General features: G+C 38.7%; 1 protein-coding gene across 2 annotated transcripts in view; it reads right to left on the bottom strand.

Moving 5' to 3' along the window:
- Positions 1-20,815, bottom strand: part of sema4c (sema domain, immunoglobulin domain (Ig), transmembrane domain (TM) and short cytoplasmic domain, (semaphorin) 4C) — a 94,163-nt gene that overhangs the window by 10,306 nt on the left and 63,042 nt on the right. For both annotated transcript variants that reach the window (XM_020590500.1, XM_020590501.1), the window contains 9 exons: positions 19,660-19,814; positions 13,778-13,840; positions 10,737-10,835; positions 10,329-10,425; positions 9,653-9,772; positions 7,461-7,612; positions 4,992-5,167; positions 2,805-2,949; positions 2,063-2,276 (listed from right to left, as the gene is read on the bottom strand). In XM_020590500.1, the coding sequence (XP_020446156.1) occupies positions 2,063-2,276; positions 2,805-2,949; positions 4,992-5,167; positions 7,461-7,612; positions 9,653-9,772; positions 10,329-10,425; positions 10,737-10,835; positions 13,778-13,840; positions 19,660-19,814 (1,221 nt within the window). The remainder of the gene's footprint in view (positions 1-2,062; positions 2,277-2,804; positions 2,950-4,991; positions 5,168-7,460; positions 7,613-9,652; positions 9,773-10,328; positions 10,426-10,736; positions 10,836-13,777; positions 13,841-19,659; positions 19,815-20,815) is intronic.

The following is a 20,815-nucleotide window of genomic DNA, read 5'->3' as shown; positions in this document are numbered from 1 at the left end:
TGTACACACACCTCAGACTGCACACTAGTTCATTTGATTAATAATGGTATTCTACAGTAACTTTACGCATAGACCCGTGACTGCATACAAGTCATTTAAATATTGATAATCTGCAAACAAACACTTGTGCCTGCGCAGTATTTAACTATTAATGATATAATAATACATTCACAAACACACCTGTGACTGCAGAGAAGTTCATTCTTTTCATTAAATATTAGTGGCGAGGTATTATACTATACAAATACAACAGTTCATTTACATATTAAGTCACAAGCTGATCTAACTCACTGACTCTTTTAAGATGAATAATATTTGATGTACTGCTTTCATAAGTGTTATAAAATACAGTTGCAGTTATGCTGCCAAAATGTCTGCTGAAACAAAGCCCTGCTAAACGCAATGAGGAAATGCTCTCCATAGAAGAAGGAAACTTGGTCAGATACATGACAACAAATGCTGTTAGCTACAGTGTCATCAAGTTGTCTGCAACTTTCATCAACTTCAATTTGTGAAACCTTGACGCTAGCTGCACTAAAATTTCACGCCGCTCTGCAACTGATGAAAACAGAAAATGAAAAAGAAGGCAACCTCTACCGTGTGAACCTACAGGTGCATTACTGAGTCCAGCTCAGCAAGAAACCATTTAAAGGTGAATTTAAAAGAGCTGAGATGCTGTTCCCAGCCTAAAAAGACCTTGGGTAAAGGCAACATTATCAGAGACATTTTGATGACTCTTAAGCTGTGGGTGGGGAGCTGATGCTGGAGGAGGTCCTTTACTCCTTTCATGTAGGGCATTGTGACCAAGTTAAGATCCCTGGTGATGAAAGGTGTTTCAGGCACAGCTGGTGGGGTGACCTTGACGTGTGTGCTTATCTATGGTGTTACATGCTTGCATGTGCTTTCTCATGTGATACTCCCAATTAAGAGATTGCCACAGATAATATGAAAAAATAACCTTTAGCCAACAGGAAACTTGAGAGAAGGAGACACATGTGCACACAAACAGCAGCCATATCATCACACTTGTCTCTCACATCGTCAGGAGCCAGTGTCGGCTAATCCCTCAATCCTCTAGCCGGGTTTCTCTGAAAAACAGCCTCAACAAGCACTCCCTCTCTTTTCACATCAGCTGTCGCTATGCTGCAGCTAATAGCTAATCAAGCCCTCAGCCCAATTGGCACTATGAGCGCACGTCTGCCAAGGGCCCTGTTGAGTTTGTGCTGTGAAGCACGACAAGCGGGGATGACTGCACTTGGCTCAGGGAGTGTGAGTGTGTGTATATCAATTTGTGAGTGTGTTATCCATGTGTGTGTCCGCGGTGGCCTCCCTGCTTGCCAGCAGAGAAACCCTGAGTCCGCTGTTGTCACACTGTCAGTTGTCACAGTCACTGCGGTGATCTGAATGATAAGTAGCCGAGTCTCTCTCCATTCATGAGATGAGCTGCATTCAAATTCCCATTCCCTGGAATCCACTGTCAGATCTGTGTTCCTCAGGATTAAGGTTGTAGGTAGGGCTGGCTGACTTCAGATACATGCCAAAACACGACACCTGTGTATGGGTCTGATGGCTACTGCCTGGAAATATTAATTAAGCCATGCATACGTAGACATTTCCTTCGATGCATGAAGATGGATCCGCATGCAAATCAAGTCCTTAATTGAAACCCAGCTGACGTCTGGCCAGATGGTACGTTGTTTTGTGCCTGTACCTGTCCCTGTCTGCTGCCATAACCTGTAAGTTCTCATCTTCTTGGCAAATGCTGTGTGCAAGTCAGAGACACAAACACATACTCATCCAGAGTGGGAGAATATGAAGAAAGACTGTGCAGCTACAATATATTTATACTTCAAAAAAAATTTAAGGATTTGAAGTGTAAGAGCTGAAAGCTGATGAAATATTACTGCTGAAAGTTTAATTTGAGGTTTGTTCCCTGTGCGGTCAGAATGATGTAGTACAATTGCTTGAATTTTACTGGCTGATTGAGGGATTATATCAGTAAAAAAAAAAAAAAAGCACCAGCATTTTTCACCAACAATAGGAGCCGTCTTGTAATTTGTACCTGTGCCAATGAAGAGCATGTTGTACGCCCGCTGGTCCAGGGCATTAACCCTATCCACCGCCAGCCTTGTGAAGTTCACACCCTTGGTGAGCAGCAGGGGGCGTGCCAGAGCTTTGTCCTCCATCAGCGGGTGCTTCTTGGCAAAGTTGAGCGTGGCGTCAGGCAGCTGCAGAGAGCTGTTGTAGCCATTCTCCCTGTCTGAGTTAGTTATACACTGCAGCACAGAGAGAGAGAGAGATGGGGAGACAGGGAAGGAAAAAGGAGCAAGGATGAATTGAAGAGTGAGAAGGGCCAAGAAGGAGAAAGAAGAAGAGGAGGAAACTTCTTAGCTGCAGCTGGTGCAGGCTGGCATGGTTAGTTGGCTTGGAGATGACTGCCCTCACTCCCTCATTCCCTCCCCTCCTCTCTTCTACTCCATCTTTCTTTCACCCTCACCTCCGCCAGCCATTACACTCCTTCCTCTGCTTCCTTTTCGTCCTGGATCATTACATTCTTAGCTTTTTCTGTCTTGCCAGCTTTGGCTGGGCTACCCTATGCCACCCATACTTCCCTCCCTCCCATTCTTATTATCATTCAATCCCTTCTCTTCCCATCATCTCTCCTTTGATGATTTAGTTGTAGATAAAAAGGCATGTGCACAAAAAGTCTATTATGAAGCAGTAATCATGCATTTTCTTGCTGCCTGAAGTTGTCTGGAAATATTTGCCTCACATGTGCCAATACAGGATTCCCAGTTTCTTACCGATCCAGGCCGTGGGACAGGGACAGCACCGGTGTAGCGTCCCCACCTCTGGGATGTCTCCCTGTACTCCTTATAGGATCCCTCGAACACCTTCTTCACGTCACCAATCGGGTACTGGCACACTGCCGACACATCCACATCCCCCCTGAAACATGGTGACAAGGGTGGAAATTAGTGGTGTGTAGCAGTAAAAACTGAGAGACAAATTACCTGTCATAGCCTTGTGGGAAATATGACTTTCAATAGTAAGTACTTTCTGAATGCAGCACAACTAAAGCCAGACAAGGATGTGATGTACTAAACTGTGTGGAATAGGTAACATTGTCAAGGTGATCACGCGTGCTTTTAAACAACATGTTCAGTAATCACAGTGGAGCAAACAAATATTAACGCTACAGCTAAGCTGTTCTTCATTTAGTGAACTGCAGTGACTGGACGCACTGACATCTCTTTCTGTGAAGCAAAGTGATGTACAAATTGATGTACGTGTCATAATTAGCTTCATACACCAGTTAAATCAATCATTTTGTGCTGCTTAGGAAATGCATTTCATTTAATGGTGAACGACCCCAAGTGGGGCTAAAAATGAATACTAACATATGACCCATACATATTAAATAATGCATGTACTCTTTATCTCATTAATAGATTTGATTTCCATGATCATTCACTGGAATGAAAACTTTTTTTTTTAACTTAGCTGTCAAACTGTGCCACTGACATATTAATATATAAAAAAAGAGTTACAAATAAATCAAGCTTTGTACCACAAAACATGTTTTTTGGAGCAGGTGAGGTCACAGCTCCAAATGCAGTTTTAAATGTAGTCTGTACTGCTGCTGTAAAATGTCATTTTTTTTAAAAAGCTGTTAACATTTAAGAAGAGGTTGTGTGCATTGATTCGTATAATGTGATTTGCTCAGTGGAAAAAGTGTTCTTATACAGTCTGGAACAGTACTGTTGATGTGCAGCGGTGCAACGGATTTTATAAGGTGAACATCAAAACCAAAAGACAGTGCTGATGTCTCAGCATGTTAAAAAGCTAGCCTATTCAGTCAGATTACAGCTTGAACTCCAAGTCATCATTTACATAATGTCCATTTATCTTAATATTATCTCTAACAAAGCCAGGGGGCTTTAAGGAATACCCAGCGAGTCACAGAGACAAAAAGGATTAGTCGTTTCTCAGAAGTAGCTAGAGCACTGAATGAAGAAACAAAGCTTGAAGTTCAAAGCTGGTTCACTTTGTGATATCATATCTTACTGAAGAAAACAAAAGACTCACATCAAAGGGCACAGATAGAGGAAGTCTCCAACCTCTTCCCAAAGAAAACCTCCTAACAATGCCACAACTGTGTATTATGATAGTGCTGTCAACACACTTTTAGTTATATGATTATAGATAAACTACCAGATTTACCCTTACAATTTGTTTTCTCCATTGTTATTTCATATAAAAGTGATTTTATCCATTAAGTATTTATCAATTATTTGTTTAAGCTAAAAACAGCCAAGAACAGTGAATGACAACAGAATTTGTTTCCCCTGATCAGTCCCACAAATGCTCAAGAGAAGTCATTTATTGTAGTCCAAAAATAACCAGTGGTATGATGAATTCCTGCCCCTGGGACCAAATAAAATAGTTAATACTCAAAAAGCAACAAGTGGTGATCTGCTCAGTCTGTGAATCAACAGGGCTGACTTACCTAAATATCTGTTGTGGAAAGGTCTTAGAAAGCTTTGAACCTTCTTAAGAAAACGCATCCTCTTCATGTTTTATGGCAGAGAGCCAAAGTTAATCTGTATGATTCTGTTTAGCAAATGGGTTCACTATTATTTGAAACACCACTAATAACACAAAAAGATACAAGAGTGACGGAGATGTAGATACAAGAGGTGAGCACAAGAACACTTGTATCCACTCATATTAGCTCACACTAGTGTCAGTTAAAGGCTTATTATAATAAAGGCCCAATTATGAAGTAAATACCTAATCACACAAAATGCCTAATTAGAGCTGCCATATCACGGTGACCCACAATTTATCTGACGTTGGCAATAAGATGTAGTGTCTCTCTCTGACAGCAGATGGCACATGTAGTAATTAACTCATATTTAACTGAGCATGATACTGAAATTGAGTTACATCCACAGTCTCTTACATGTCTCTGACAGCCTCTAACTCACCACTGGGCATGGAAGATGCCATAGAAAGTGGTCCCACGCCAGTCCTGCCCCGGCAGGGTGAAGATGGCCCTAAGGTTGTTGAAGGAGACGTGACGCTCTGGGAGGGAACACTCCAGCCGGGCTTTCTGGAAGGTTGTCCATTTTTTCTGCAGGGTCCTGGTACCACCCAGATCGCCCTGAGTGAAGACATATCAGGTCCTGTCATTATCAAAACACACTTCTCATACATATCACGATATCAAAATACACTTAGCTTGCTGTTATTTGACTTAAATGGTTAAGTTTCATTGTGCAGAATTTGACATTAGAAGTCTGTTTTCACATTCAATCCCATGAACGGGGAAATCTTAAATCTCATTTTAAGATGAACACACTCAACTCAGTAGGAAATCTTTTCACCAGCAGTCAAAATTATTTATATATTCAGAGATTCTGGATTTTTCAGTGAAATAAAAGAACTGATGTATTTTGAAGAATTTTTTAATGAGGTACATTTAGTACCCCCCCCCCCCATATCAGATACACAATATTAATTAAAGCACAGAAGGGTTCTTCAAGTTTCCACCTGATAATTTTACTGGAGCAAACCTCAGTCTGGTCAGTTCAGACAGAAATCTTTGAGCATGTCACTCATACACAACACATTGCTCTGCTCTTTGAAGCATATAGCCAACGCATCCTTCGCAATAATCTGGCATCTTTAGAGAACAACTGTACAGCAGCAGAAAATCCTGCTCTTTCTTGTCCTGTAGTGATTTAACCACCGTGCTGCAGTGATGTAAAAGTCTACTCTAGGGTTTGGTCAGTACACTACGACGTCACAACTGGGTGTGGTTGGTTGAGGTTCACTTTTATACTTTACTGCTGCTGTATATGCTCCAGGTCTTAGTTGTTTCCTTCACCTCACTGATGCTAAATATCATCTCTGTACATACATGTACATATCTATACAATAATAAATCTCTTCCACTGCTGTCATGGTGGAACAGGTCCTTAAAGAGCATTTAGACCCTGATGTTCAAGGGTACTATTGAAATTCAGGGTAATGATAATAACATTGCAATATACCATAAATCTTGCATATACTGCACATTAATGATTAGTCCCTCTGTTTTTTGAGCCCATCTGCCAGAGACATTTCCTTCCTATTATCCTCAGTGATTGCAGAGGCTGTATAAAGGGATTTAAAAAAATGCAAATGCTCATAATACGGCAGTGAGATATAGACACTGTGCTACTGCAGCAACAGCGGTATCAGCAGGATGTGCTGAATTATTCAATGCTCCGGTATAGTCATGTGCAAGCATCTGTTTGTAATTTGAATCAAAGAGCTTTATTGTTCATCACAGTGCAGACATTAAAGGGCACTTCCCATAAAACAGTGTGTATATTGTATACTTAATTACACACAGGTCCTCAGACTGTTAACAATCTGTCTCTGTTTTGCTCAGTATAAAGTTTAGTATGATGATATGGTTGCGCACGTAGCTGTAACATGACACTAAGCCCTTGTTGTGTCAACTACAATGTCACTGAAATCATGCAAAATAAAAAGAAGTGCTGCCTTTGGTCTCTCACAATAAAAAGTACCCCTGATGTCCATAATCACTGTGGCATGTCAAACTCAATCAGTTATCCTGAGGCCACTAATTAAGCAGATCGATGCATCTATGTCAGTGTAACTGTCTTCACACAACACTTTGTTCTTTAACTGGTTTTGAGCCAAAATTCTGTCATCTGATCTGGGTCAAGTAAAGGCATGTACAGCTACTTTCTCTGTGCAGCCATTTCTTTGTGTTTTGTTGCAGAACTACTATAAACTGTGTATTTCAAAGTATCATTTTCAAAGGAAATGTGTTTTATTGAACAGTTATTAATGTTTTGAGCCCTCATATGATGCATCTAAGTTTATTTGCAAACAGTACGTCCTGTGTTACCCATCTAGAAAGCTATGTGCTCTCAGTCTCAATAGTTGATATCTCTTGCGTGAAAACCTAGTTAAAAATAAATCAAGTGTCACTGGATCTGACTCGAAAATAAAGTGCTATCCTGTTAACTTTGCTTTCTAAGTAACATTAGGTTATTCCCAGTGAGCCCTATCAGCTTTACAGTTACACCTACAGGTATATTTATATAGTTGCTCTCTTATTTGGGCATCTCCTTTTGAAGTCTTTAGGTAACGAGTACTATCTCACATTACTAAGTGCTCAGACGCAGCTGCCAGAGCAGCTGTAGAAAACAGAAAACAGCTAATTTCAATCCAAGAGTGCATGAAACCATGATTTTACAGTCAGTACGTGTTTTGGCCTTACACCTCTGTCAGTGACAGTTCAATTACTGTTTGAATCAGTTTGTGCTTTTCTCTAGCTTTTCTCATTAATAAACATCTGCAGATATGCCACACACAGTGTGGAAATCAGGAGAGTTTAATTGAATCTGCTCAGTTTTGATTATCGTCTGAAGCGTTACCTTGCAGACGCGTGCCACTCTGGCCACAGTGAGCTCCGTATCACAGTCCAGCTCCAGCGCTCGCTCACTGAAGAAGAAGTAGATCTTGTCGTCGTCCCCTTCTTTACTGCCACTGCTCTCCCTCACCAGAGCTGAACCCACAAAGTCTGGCTCTGCACATACACACACACACGCACACACACAGCAGAGTACCATCAGAAAGTATACAGAGCAGCTGAACAGACAGTACTATCCTATAGGCGCATTTGGACTGAATCATACCACACCTCCATCTCATTCCCTGCCACCTCTTCTATTTTCGATCATCATTCCCTCATCTCTCCTCCAGTCATTTCTCGCACACTGTCTGACTGTCACACAGCAGTCCATTTTGTTTCTCTCTACCTCCTGTCCTCCCTGTCTTAGACTCTTTCTATATCCAGGCCTCATTACGGTGTGAAGGACATGTTTTTTAAGAGGTAGATACAAATTGTTTTGGACTGAGGCTGCTGGGGGCTTTAAAGTAAACCATTTTTATGTAACAGTTTTTTAAAACTAAATTACAAGAGCACATAAAAGCCTTTTCAGTATAAAAGCCTCTCAAGCCGCATTTTAAGTCATCATGACACACTACAGCTCTTCAGTGAAACCCAGGCTAATTAAATGCATTTAGTCTGGTCAGAAGAAGCTTAAATTAAGATGAGACTAGCTTCATTGCAGGTCTAGTTTTTAATAAAATCTCTGTATTAGCGAGAATAAAAAAAAAAACGGACACATCAGACACCCAAACCTCAGACTCATCTGTATGAGTCTCCTGACTCCCCCTCCATTCCTCTTACCTCTTCCATCTTTTTATTGCCAGTTATTTGTGTGTGTTCTTTCATCACCCATTTCTCCTGCTATGACTTCATCCTCTGCTCGCGCCTTCATTTCTCTCCAAGTGACTCACTCCTTTCCCCATCTCCTCGCCCCCACAAGATAACGATCCTTCGCTTCATTTCCTGCCACTCATTTCTTTCTCTCTTGTTCTTTTGCATGTTTCTGGCTTTTTATTTTTTTTAATAGAGCGGCTGTTATCATGCTAGTGTGATATTTCTTTTATTTGAATACATATTTAATTTGTCAGTGTCGCAGTATCTTATAAAAAAATCTTAAACCTGAATTGAGCGGTGTACAGGTATGGATGAATATAGAAGATGTTTTTTCCATAAATTTGAATTTTCTTCTGAATAAAATTTTAAGATACAAGTTTAAAACTGACAGGTCAGAGCAGAAGTATAAGGTATGCATTAGATTGTAATTATTATCTGTAATGTAAACTACAAAGGTTAGCATGCCTAGCGACTAGCTTACTACTAGTAGAAAGCTAGGCATAAGCTAGTAGAACAACCACTAGAACTAGTTAGTACACTCAGTTAGTTGTGAGGAAAACATCATTAGCTGCCCCTCGCTCAAGACAGCTACTCTTGCTAAGTTAGCCTTTTTCCTTACATTTAGTATGAAAAAATAAAGAATGAGACCAGAATAACCTCTGCGTTGCTTGTCCAAACAGGTTATGTAAAAATGAAATAACATCACTTTTTTTTTGCATTTTTATTTGTAAAACTACTATAATACTAGAGCTAATCTACAATACAGGGAAATTGCTGTGTGTTATTTCCATGTCTTCTACATTCTTCTCATTAACTGATGAGTACAGACTTTTTGCATGAGGCACAGATTTTAGCCTCAGTCTGTTAGCATTGTATCATATATGTGTCCACTAAGTGCATATTTAGGACTATTTTGCACAATTTAAAATAAGTTAGCTTAAAGATTATGTACCTCAATTTTGCAGTTTTGAACTGTAGGGTGGCTAAAATAAAGAAACTGCTGCTATTTACTTGTACAGGAATTATTTATTTATTCATTAAATTGCTATGGATTTGTATAGAAAAGCTGAAAGTCTGCCTTTGTTATGGTAAACATCTTGTGCTAGAACAGAAACCCTGAGTAGCGACTCAGAGAATAGTCATTTCTTTAAGAAACAACTAATGTTATAATGTGGAAATTTCTGGCAAAACATGTTTTGCCCAAAATCATAACAAATAAACTTTTCTTTTGTTTTCTTTACCTGTTCCTTCCCCCTTTTGCCCCCTGATGTCTCTCTCCTTAAGTTGGCAGGGTTATCACTTCTTTCTCCCTATCTTTCTCATGTTCTTTATTTCACTTACCATTCAGCCAGGCAGGCAAGTATTCACTCTTCATGCTGTAGTGCTGTTGGCCCAGGTTCCTCAGGATGACTGGCTCTGTACCCAGGAAGTTGTTGAGCGTTGCAGAGTACAGCTCCTTATCTGTAACAACAAAATGCAAGTTTTAGTTTATTTCACTTTTTTCCCAACTGCAGCTGTACAGACACAAGCAGAGAAGGTCAGTGGTTCAACAGGGACACACAAAATGAAAAAAAAAAGGACAGTGGGTGTCTGTTGGTTCTGTGAAGCTGTCTCCACACAAGTGAACGCAGCAAGCGAAGTTAAATTGCCCTTCTGGACTCTCAGTGCAATTGCAGGGCTACAAAACAGATGGGAAATGCTGCTGGAACAATTTGTGGATGTTTGATGGACATTTTATCCTTCTGTTAGAGCCGTAAAAACACAGGGAACAACAAGAGCTGAATGTATTTTTCATGTTAGTAATGGATACCCCTAACAGATTTCTAACTAAAGACCAATGATTTGGGGTAAAATGATGCTTTAATGATTATTAAAACTGTTTATAAAAACAATCTTATATATTAGAAAAAGTTATTATTTTCTGATTTTCAAAGTACATGAAATAATGCATGCATATAAATCAAAGTATTGTATGTGCTCATGGGGACACAGACTGTACAGGCATACTTCTACTTACCGACTATCAGGCCAGTGTGCCCCTTGGCAGGGTCATATGGACATTTGCCCTTCCCATCTTCCAGGGATGCAGTGTTGAGAGTAAAATAGTCTGCATTCTGCAGGCACACACAGATTCACATACACAGACAGAAGAACACAGGTGATTCATGGTCACTATGCATTATGACACACATCACACAGCTCTGTCTGTTTGTTACAACAGTGTCAACCCTTGCCATGTTGTCTAATCGCATCAGTGTCACATAGGCAAACCCTGCGTGAGAGTCTCTTTTCCATCGTATTTATTTTTATTTTGTCATACAGTGTTATTAACGTCAGGTAGTATGCCAGGCATCTCATGTTGACACCTGTCAGCACTGGCTCCCCCTGACTCACTATTTAGGGGAAAACACACATGCATACTTACCACGTAGGCGCATTTGGGCTGGAAAGCATAGGTACCACATGTGTAGAGGTGTGTGTGGTTGTAGCTTTGCAGGAAACGGATGTAATTGAAGCACTCAGTCTGTGAAGGAGAGAAGAATGTTATGTAAAGGTTTCGCTGAAGATTATTCCATTCAGTATGGCAACACATCATCTGAGATTTAGATTAAGCTTTAGTGTTACTTCTCAATACTCATTCACCTGCAAGACCTCAGTAACTTTAAAGCTAGATAACTGTCACAATCCCAGTCCTGTTTCAGCTTCTGTACCATGCTTTCCCCAGCTCTGCTCCTTTTGGACTTCTCTAGAGACTGTCATTCACCACCCACCCTCTAGTTGCCTCTAGATTTTCCCTCCAGCTCTCTCTCCTTGCCTCCCATCCCTCTTCCCCAGCACTTGCACACACACACACACGCACACACACACCTGTCTTCTATTGTTTGACTACCTCTCACTGTGTATATAGTAGTGTATACTGCCAGTTACCTGTTTACCTCAGTTTTCTAGCCCTATGTGTTTTCTAGTGTTTTGTGTTTCTACTGTAGTTTGACTCTGCTGGATTTTGAACCTTGTTTGCTTCTGGAGTCCACTTTTCTCTGACCCCTTGGATTTATTGCTCGACCTGGACTGACTGCATGTCTGTGATCCATGTTTGGATTCGTTTTGCCTTAGTTTCTCCCTGCTCGGCTTTGGCAACCTGGGCGCTCTGTAAGGATTTGCTTTAAGGATTTGTGTTTAGAATAAACTGTAAAAAAAAAACCTGCCTACCTGCCTTATCTGTGTCTTGCATTGGGTCCTCAAATCCCCCCATTGCCTTTTCCATATGAAACATTGTAATAATGTTTGGCGATAATATCCTATTATTTAAAATGTGTGAAATCAACAGGTAGGAAATCAAACCATTTCTTATTTTTGGGTGAATAAATTCAGCTTGAGCACACTGAACACTGGCAGCCTCCAAAATATATACTGTATTCTTATTTGTTTTGTGATTTATATCGATCAACTTAACACTATTGTACAAATCTTCAGTGTCCTATTGTGGACACCAATTAAAAGATGCCGTAATGATGTTCTCACATTACATAAGTAACATTTAAACTGAACAAAAAGCGACAGATTGTTTCCAAAGGTCATGTTTGTAAATAAGAGTTTAGTATAAAGTTTTTCTGTGGGAAGTGTCCTTTAATGTCTGCACTGTGATGAACAGTAAAGCACTTTGAATGGAACTGGAAACAGATGCTCAAACATGATGAATACTAGAGGAATAAATAATTCAGTGCATTCATTTGATGCTGCTATTGAAACGAAGAAAATCAATATCCATATCTCATGGCTCCAATATAAGCAATATTATTTTTTTTAAATTCATGTTTACAGCTTCTGCAATCACTGGGGATAATCAGGACAAAATTCCATCTGGCAGATGTGCCTCTTCCAGGCCCACAACTACAACATTACATAAAAGGACTCATCACTAGATTTAATGATGGGCAGTGTAAACACCATATGGTTATTCTTGCATAGTAAGTAAATTGCTGTTACCATATGTAAGCATTCACAGATATGTTTAGACTAAAGTAGATGTGCAGGATTTAATGCACTTTTCATAGTATTTTAATGTAAATGTTCTAATCCTGATCACAGATCATAATGTTGTGTAATATTTATAGTACTGCACCAAAAACAGGGAAACTGTCAATTCTTACAAGATGATGTTTGAATCTGAGTAATGTCTGTTTGAAAGCGCTGAAGTATTTTTAAAGTTCTGTTAATTTCTTGAGATTTTTTTTTTATATAAACTTCATTTGGAGTCAATTTTAGGTAAAGCAATGTTGTTGCTATTGCACTCCAGTGAACCAATTCCCCTTCTGATTAAAACAACATTAAAAGTTACTCTGGTGCAACAAGAGAAGTTTTAGCTCTGTGTGTCTTTATAAAATATTAAACACAACTTCTTACAAATATATTATGCAGCCTAAGCAGTGAGAAACTCTTGCCGAGACTAAAATGCAGGGCTGGGGGCTATTCACTGTTTACACATGTACCACAAATGATGGTGAGAATTAGAGGATCATAAGATTCCAGTGGAGTCCCTGCAGGTTACAAAGAGTTAGTCTCTGTTAAACATCAGAATAAAATACTCGCAAAAATGTTTGTTTTTAATTTGATTCAAAATGTTTCTCCAACTGTGTTATGTACATTACTTGTACATGCGTATAAGAAGCAAATACTTATATTTAAGGTCTATTTTGCTGAGATTTAGATGAAAATATTGATAAATCTCATCTCCGTCCATTAAATATGAAGCTACTGCCAACAACCTGTTAGCTTGGCTTAGCATAAAGATTGAAACTAGGCAGAAATAACAGCCTGTGTAGCAGCACCTCTAAAACTCACTGAATAACATGTTACATGCTGTTTGATTAATGCATACAAAAGCCAAAGTGTAAAAATCACAGGTTTTACATGAGTCATGTCCTGCACTGTTTTTCCCATAAAGTTATCGTTCCACGCCAAGAAATAGCACCTGATAAAACACAACTTGTCATTTTTGCACCTTGGTTACCAGAACCAGGCTGGCAGCTTTCCCCTGTTTCTAGTCTTTATGCTAAGCTAAGCTAGACAGCTGCTTATTGAAGCACGTAGTACAGTAGTTTCCTAAACAATGAGGTAGACACACATTTAACTTAAAGTAAGTATATAATGTATTATTTATATTGTATCTATGTAGTATTATCAAACTCTTTATTGCATATTTGAGCAAGTCGTCCATATACTTCTTGTTGCTCAAAACAAAACACTTCTTGAATTGAACCATCTTAAAAGCTACCGGTCCTAACCCTGTCTATAAGATGAACTTCACTGTTTGTGCGAATGTACTAATGGAAAAATTCTGGTATGAAGCCTCAGACTGACCTGACAACATATAATTGAGTAAAGTCAAATGAATCCCCTGTTTTGTGTAAAAAGTACTGCCACTTGAGGAATGCAAGTAACTCTGTCAACTAAAATCCACATTACCTGGTTGTTTTTCCCCTTGGCAACACACTCTCTCTTCTTATCTTGCGGAGCTGGCCAGTCGATCTGAAGGAAAGAAAGAGACAGACGTGATGTGGGCAACACATTTTCTCCAGGAATTATGTGGTCTGCCTTTGGCCCATAAGGAAAATATTATGCAAGTTTGTTATGTTATGTATGAATATATCACGTTCAATTGCTGGCACAGACCATGAAGTATAGTGCACATTGTAAAAAGATGTGTAAATGCCATAAATACCTCATTTATGTCAATGTGCTGCATTTCCACTAATAAACCAACAAGCGAAGTCCTCATTTCATCTCTTTCTTTATCCTTTATTTTTAATTTTATTTTATATCTTCTTATATATTTCTATCTGCACAATGCTGTGGTCAACCTACTATTGTTTTAAAATGCTATATAAAGAAACACTGGCTCGACTAAATGTAATGGCAATTTTCAGTATATCCATTTACATCGTTCATTTATACATTAAACTATAGCCTGCTAACAACTGTGGTAACTAACTGTGGTAAACCTTCACACACTGGACATGTGAACCCTGTTTTCTGCTGACACACTGATTGCCTGAGGTACTCTGTTTGCTGCACAAGCAACTGTAACATCAACAGTCCTTGAAAGTATCTACTGTGAACCTCTCAGTGTCTTGGAAGCCAGAAACTCTGTGAACACAAATGCATGATTGTTCTCAGTGTACACTCCTTTGTGTGACGTTTTCCTCTGCCTTATATTGAATTGTCTTCCTTATTCTTTGAGTCTCTGTAACATGCCTCTCTGAGTGCTGTTGTAGACTACTCCTTTCTGTAGAAATAAATTACACAAAAGATGTATCCATCTCAGTTCTCTTTATTTCTCACCCACTGATGGTTGTTCATATATGATACACAATTAAGGAAATTTTTTCCTTGACACTAAACCAGTATAAGTCCCTCTCTGCACACCTTGCATGTGAAGGGGACATTTAACCAATCACAGGTGACTGACTGCTCTGCGCGCATGTACCCCATCTCCCCTCGTGCTCCTGGAACTTGATTTTAGTACTACCTCCTTAGGGGAGCTGAAATTTTGCTTTTGGACTGCACCTTCAAAGCAGGCGCACAGTAGTGGAAACAAACGCAGAACCCGTGATGAGTGTTACTTGGCTCGACACGCTTCAGTCAGTTCCTGTAATGGAAAACCTCCCTTAGGATGCACCTAGAAACACATCAAGGCAGTCAGTAAACTCTGCATTCTAGATCACTAGCTGCTGTAAGGAACAACTACATACTCACAAAAATGATATATTGCACATTTTGGTCCTGCATATCTATCTATCTATCTATCTATCTATCTATCTATCTATCTATCTATCTATCTCTCCCTCCCTCTCTCTCTATATATACATATATAAATGTATATATCAGATACATACATTTTAATGCAGCAAATAAGCACAAAGTTGTTGCTGAACGTCTAGAGTACAAAGTTACAGTTGTTCATTCACCTTGGCCTAAAGATACATTTTATTTAGTTAAAATAGTCTGCCTAGGTGGTGCAGAGAGAAAGTGGCACTGCAGTCCTGACAGTGGTTGTACTGAGCTGACCCCATCACACACACTGTTAAAGGTAAGCAGGAAACTGTCAGTGGTGGAAGAAGTATTCCAATCCTGTATTTAAGTAAGAGCAGCAATACTACAAAATAAAAGTTCTTTGTTACAAAATCAAAGTCCTACATTAAACATTTTCCTTAAGTAGAAATACAAAAGGATTAGCAAAATACTTTTGAAGTACCAAAAGTAAAAGTACTCATAATACAGAATGCCACATTTCACATTTATGTTCATCATATTATAGGGTAAAAATGATTGATGTATTATTGTGATCATCACTTTAAAGTTGCAGCTGGTAAAGCGAATTGTAGCTAACTATACTTATATGCTTATAATTTGACGTACTGCTGGGTAGCCTGTAAATTTTCCACCAGGGATCAATACATTCTGATCAAGCTATATATTTAGTTATATTTTAGTTCTAAAAAGTAATTACATTAATCAAATAAATGTAATGGAGTATAAAGTTCAGTATTTGCTTCTGAAATGTAATGAAGTTAAAGCATAAAATAACAGAAAATGGAAACAAACTCAAGTACAAATACTTCAAAATTGTACTTAAGTATAGTATTTGAGCAAACATATTTTACTTTCCACCACTGGAAACTGCGAAGTCCCTACAGCAAACCTCCCCAGTGATAATACTATTGTTTAAAGGATTGTAAGATTGTAAAGAAAGTGTTCCAAAATGCATTTGTAGAAAATATTATTCCAGTGACAGGCTTTTGTCCTCCAAAGGTACAATTCTTCTAAAAGATGTAGGAGTAAAGCTAATACCATTCTTCCATACCATGTAAACTCACACTGCCTTTTACTGATGACCTTTGCTATTCACAGGAGTTATTTTTTTTAATGACGGTGTGACACCTGGCTGAACTTCGCTCCATGGACATGAGGTATAAAATATGAATGGTGTTTACTAAGAGGTTTCCACACCATTAAAAATAATTACACTGGCCATTACAGGCAGAGAGCTGAAAATTCAAAAACAAACTCTGATTTCCTTGACTGGATTTTAACCAACAGCAATCAAACAATGGATTACTGCCATACACTGCACTGACAGACATAAAGTCATATAAAACTTACTTTTATTAAATATACTAGCACTGACTTTTAATGGTCTTGACACACTTGGCTGATAATGATTACTTCAGAGTAGTTCACTTTGCTTTAATATATGAGCATGAAATGTTTACAGATACAATACTGTTCATGTCTCTTTAGCTAAGTTAGTAACCTCTGGTCAGTACATCATCCATTATTTATACCGCTCTATTTATTCACTTACAGTATACTCCTCCCTACCACTGTCCACTGTAAATCTACATTTAATGTTCAGACTGCAGTGGAGAGAGGATGAAGTTATAACATGTAAGAGTTAATAACTAAATTAATCATTAGGATCTGTGGCTGTGAAATATTATCTTTAGGATGTGTGGTTTTAACTAATGGAATCTGGCTTTTCAAGAAAGACTAGATAAAGCTAAGCATAGACATGCCATCAATTTATTGTTTCATCTAATTTCTTCCCATATTCAATCTTCACTGGCTTTACACAGGTCAGGAATTTTACAAAATACAGTATGTAAATGAAATAGTAGCAGTAGTAGTTGACAAGCCCCAACTTCACATGCCTGGCTCTAAAAATATGCTAATGGTGTCTTTATTTATAGTATTTGTATGACAAACAGAAATTAAGTATGGTAAATAAAAGTATCTGATGTAGTCAATAAAAAGAACTCAATGGCAGAGAACGTAGAGAAAACATTTTTTTTTTTTGAGAAGGAACTCAGCATTATTACATGACACAGTCAAATCTTGGACGTTTTATCTCACAGAGTCAGTGTAGATCTACACTTTGTCCATTAGCAAATAAAAGAGAACTTAAATTGATCACTGATTCTCAAGTAACTCAAATTACCAGCTGAAATGGTAGTATACAACCAAACCAATTAATTAGTGCCACACTTTGTTCTTTTTTATAATGCAGGAACAAGGTGAAGCAGTGCACCGACGCTGCAAATTTTGTCAAAATTGTATCGTGGGTCTGCAAGTTAACAGATGAAATGACTGAACAAACGCAACAAATGGAATCATAAAAAACAATCCATAATCATTTGGGGAACGAACATAACTAAATAATGTAGAAGAAAGAGCTTCAGGGACAAATGGAAGCTGTGTATTTCCAAAAAATTAAAATACTGATAACAACAGCCCTAGAAAATATCCAAAGGCAGACATGACAGTAATGAAAGAAGACAGTGGACAGCAGCAAAGAAACGACAGAGTAGCAGCTAAAAGAAGGAAGGGGGAGGAGGGGTGAGAGAGTGATGGGCAGATGGTGACAGAGGGGATAGACTCCCTTGTCCTCGCTTCGTCATTTTTCTATGCTGGCTCTTTTCCACAACATTGCACACTCGGGGCTGACAACAGGTGGTCTTATCATTACAGCAAGACTCATAACCCTCACTCAAACAGCCTGTGCCTGTGTTGCATGTGTGTGGAAATGCGTGTGTGCACATCTAATAACTGCTCATTACAATGGTAAATGAGATAACAATCCCCAAATTGCTGCTGGCGGCTCACTACACCTTCATTGAACTGCTGTAATTGTATTGATTGCAATATGTGCCATTTACTGAAGGAACAAAGCAAAACCAACTGGATTCTCTGAGGCTTTACCATCTCTGTATGAGTATGTATGTATCAGGTCAAGGCAAGGGTATTTATAGGGTGCGCTTAACAAACAGGTTTGCATCACAGAAAAACAAGATCCATACATTAAGACAAGGACAGTAAAAAACATGATTGAATAAGTGCAATATAAACTCCTAGAAAAACTGAGCCAAAGCCTGTGCAAGTGTCTGTGCTAGTGTATATCTGGGTGCATGCCTGTGCACTCCCACACATTCACAGTGGATACGCTTGTGTTGAGAGAAGTGAAATATTGGAGCCAGTAGCTGCACATATTATGATCTTATTATTTGGCAGCTTACTTACTGTTGGAGGCTTTTAGTAACAGTTAACACAAATAACTTCCAACTACAGTAATAGCCTGGCAGAATGGCAGAACTGAAAAAATAAATAAATAAATACATTTTTAAAAAAGTTGTATATTGCTGTAGCTGTACAGTATCAAATGCATTTAACTGGCAAGCTAACATTAGCCCAGTTAGCTAGCTAATGCTTACATTCACAGCAACCATTCATCTTCAAGATGTTGTCATCCAGGACCACAATGGAAAGATGTTTCTTTTCATACTCCATTTAAAAATATTTGAACAAACTATTGCTTATTGATGTATTCAATTATATTCCTACTTGTCTGATAACATTTAATTCCCATTTGCTATTTTGACAGTTTTGGGGGATCCACGGTTTTCTGAGTTTTCTATGTTATACAAATCTGGGGAGTGTTCTTTGGTTTACCCTTTCAAAACAATTTATTAAACTCAACAAACCACAAACAAGGCTGTTTTCTGCTTTGGAAAAGTTGACATACTGTCTCTTAGCTGACAGTAGCAATTAACAACCTACATGTTTTATATTTATGACCCTTCAATGAGGGCATTTTAATATAGTTTGGGAAGATATTAAGTTATATGACAGTTTTTAGTGTACATTACTAAACTCTACAAGGCCTGAAGATTTAATAAAAAAGTACATGTCAGAGCAATAAAAGAACCAACAACCAGCATGATTCAACTTTATTATGTTACTGTAAGGCTCTTTCATTGTGTGTGTGTGTGTGTGTGTGTGTTCTCAAATGCCACTGAGTACAAAAATGAGCCTAAATAAATAAATAAGGTCAGTTTGTAAGTTAATGGGCAGCCAAGAGGTGTGGCAAAGGCAGATATGCTCTATGTTTCATTTCTCATTCTGCTTATTCAAGCTGAACCTTTGTATTATTGAAAGCTTTTATATAATAATCATATCAAAAATTACATCATAATTGAATTTGGTGTATTTAAATTAAGTATTTGAAAGTAGTATTTATCTCTGCCAGGTGCTCAGTAACCAGGCAGTGTTGAGGAGATGATGCTTTTTGTTCCTGAAATGTCCATTATGCAGCTCCATGATATTAAATCTTACATTATCATTTAATGCCTTGCATTTTACAAAAGGATGTGTGGGTGTTTGCAGTGACAGTAAAGCAATGTTGTAGATATGATTGTTTTTCTTGAATTCTTTCTGAACTTTTACTGTAATTTCCCTCAGTGGTGGAAAATAAAGCCTTTGTGCATGTGTTTGTTTGTGTGTGTGTGCGTTACCTGTGGCCGTAGCTGTCTGCTGATGTCATTTGGGTCCAGGGCAAACAAAGCCTCTCGTGCCCCAATGTACAAAACCCTTTCGTGGTCAGACAGAGTCAGCATGCTGTAGTTGAACACTCCCTGAACACTGAATCTCGCCATGCTGTCCAACACATCTGAATAAAGACACAGAAGCATAATTATATTATATTATTTACATTTACTGTACATGGTACATCTGCAACTTTCAAATGCTGCTCTGCACACTCACAAACTCTGCACATGTGCTAGATGATCTTACGAACTTTACGCACTTCACCTCCACTTACTTGTCCAGATTTCTGCAGTCCATTACCTACCTCCATTTAATCCTTAGAGCTGCTTTAATCAACGTTCTACATTCAAAAGTCTATGTGTAATGTGTAGAGACAGCTCAAAGTGACAAACCCACATATAACTGACAGCTCACATTAGCATCTTTCAGCTAATTGTTTTGGTATTACTGCAGCAACTTTGCTGTTCTAGTTTAGTCTCAACGCCCTCATCAGTGCTGTTTCAAGACACGGCAGACAGCAAAGGCTCTGATCAACTAGCTGTCTACTACCTGCCCAGCGTCACACATGACTGAAAGACAGAGTTAGCAGCTAGAGCGTGAATATTTAGCAATGTACATACCCGAGGTTTCCTTTAGGAGCTGATGGTGAGAAAAAAACAAAAAGGGGTTAAAATGAGAGTGAATATTGGACTCCTATTTGCCTGATGGCCAGAAACCAATATCCCAAGAATGCTAACTTTTCCCACTATCTGCTCAGTGTGTAAATAGGCCTGTGTTTGGCATATCAGTATTATCAAATTGACAATCTGACAATGTATAAAATTTTTAGTAAAATTGCCATTAGAATGTAGTGTTTTCCAAATGAGCACATATTGAACCTACTTCCATCTTGTTTCATTTAAGATTCACATTTCTGCAAGATGGACCTCTGCACTGAAGGTTTCCTGAGCTCTGTATTTACTTTAAGAACATGGAGCACAAGCCAGTCTTCAGGGCAAGTCTGATAAGTTCCAGATCTGCATGTCAGAAGTGAGATAACGTGGTCGTCTGTGTACAAGAAGTTGTGCAAATAAACAAGAAGCAATGATGCTCTGTCTGACCAGGCCTCGTTTTGCTGTAGAC

This window comes from Monopterus albus, unplaced genomic scaffold, assembly GCF_001952655.1.
Source record: "Monopterus albus unplaced genomic scaffold, M_albus_1.0 scaffold12.1, whole genome shotgun sequence".
Taxonomy (NCBI): Eukaryota; Metazoa; Chordata; class Actinopteri; order Synbranchiformes; family Synbranchidae; genus Monopterus; species Monopterus albus.
Note: the sequence above shows the minus strand (reverse complement) of the source record. Positions and strands in the feature narration are given on the sequence as shown.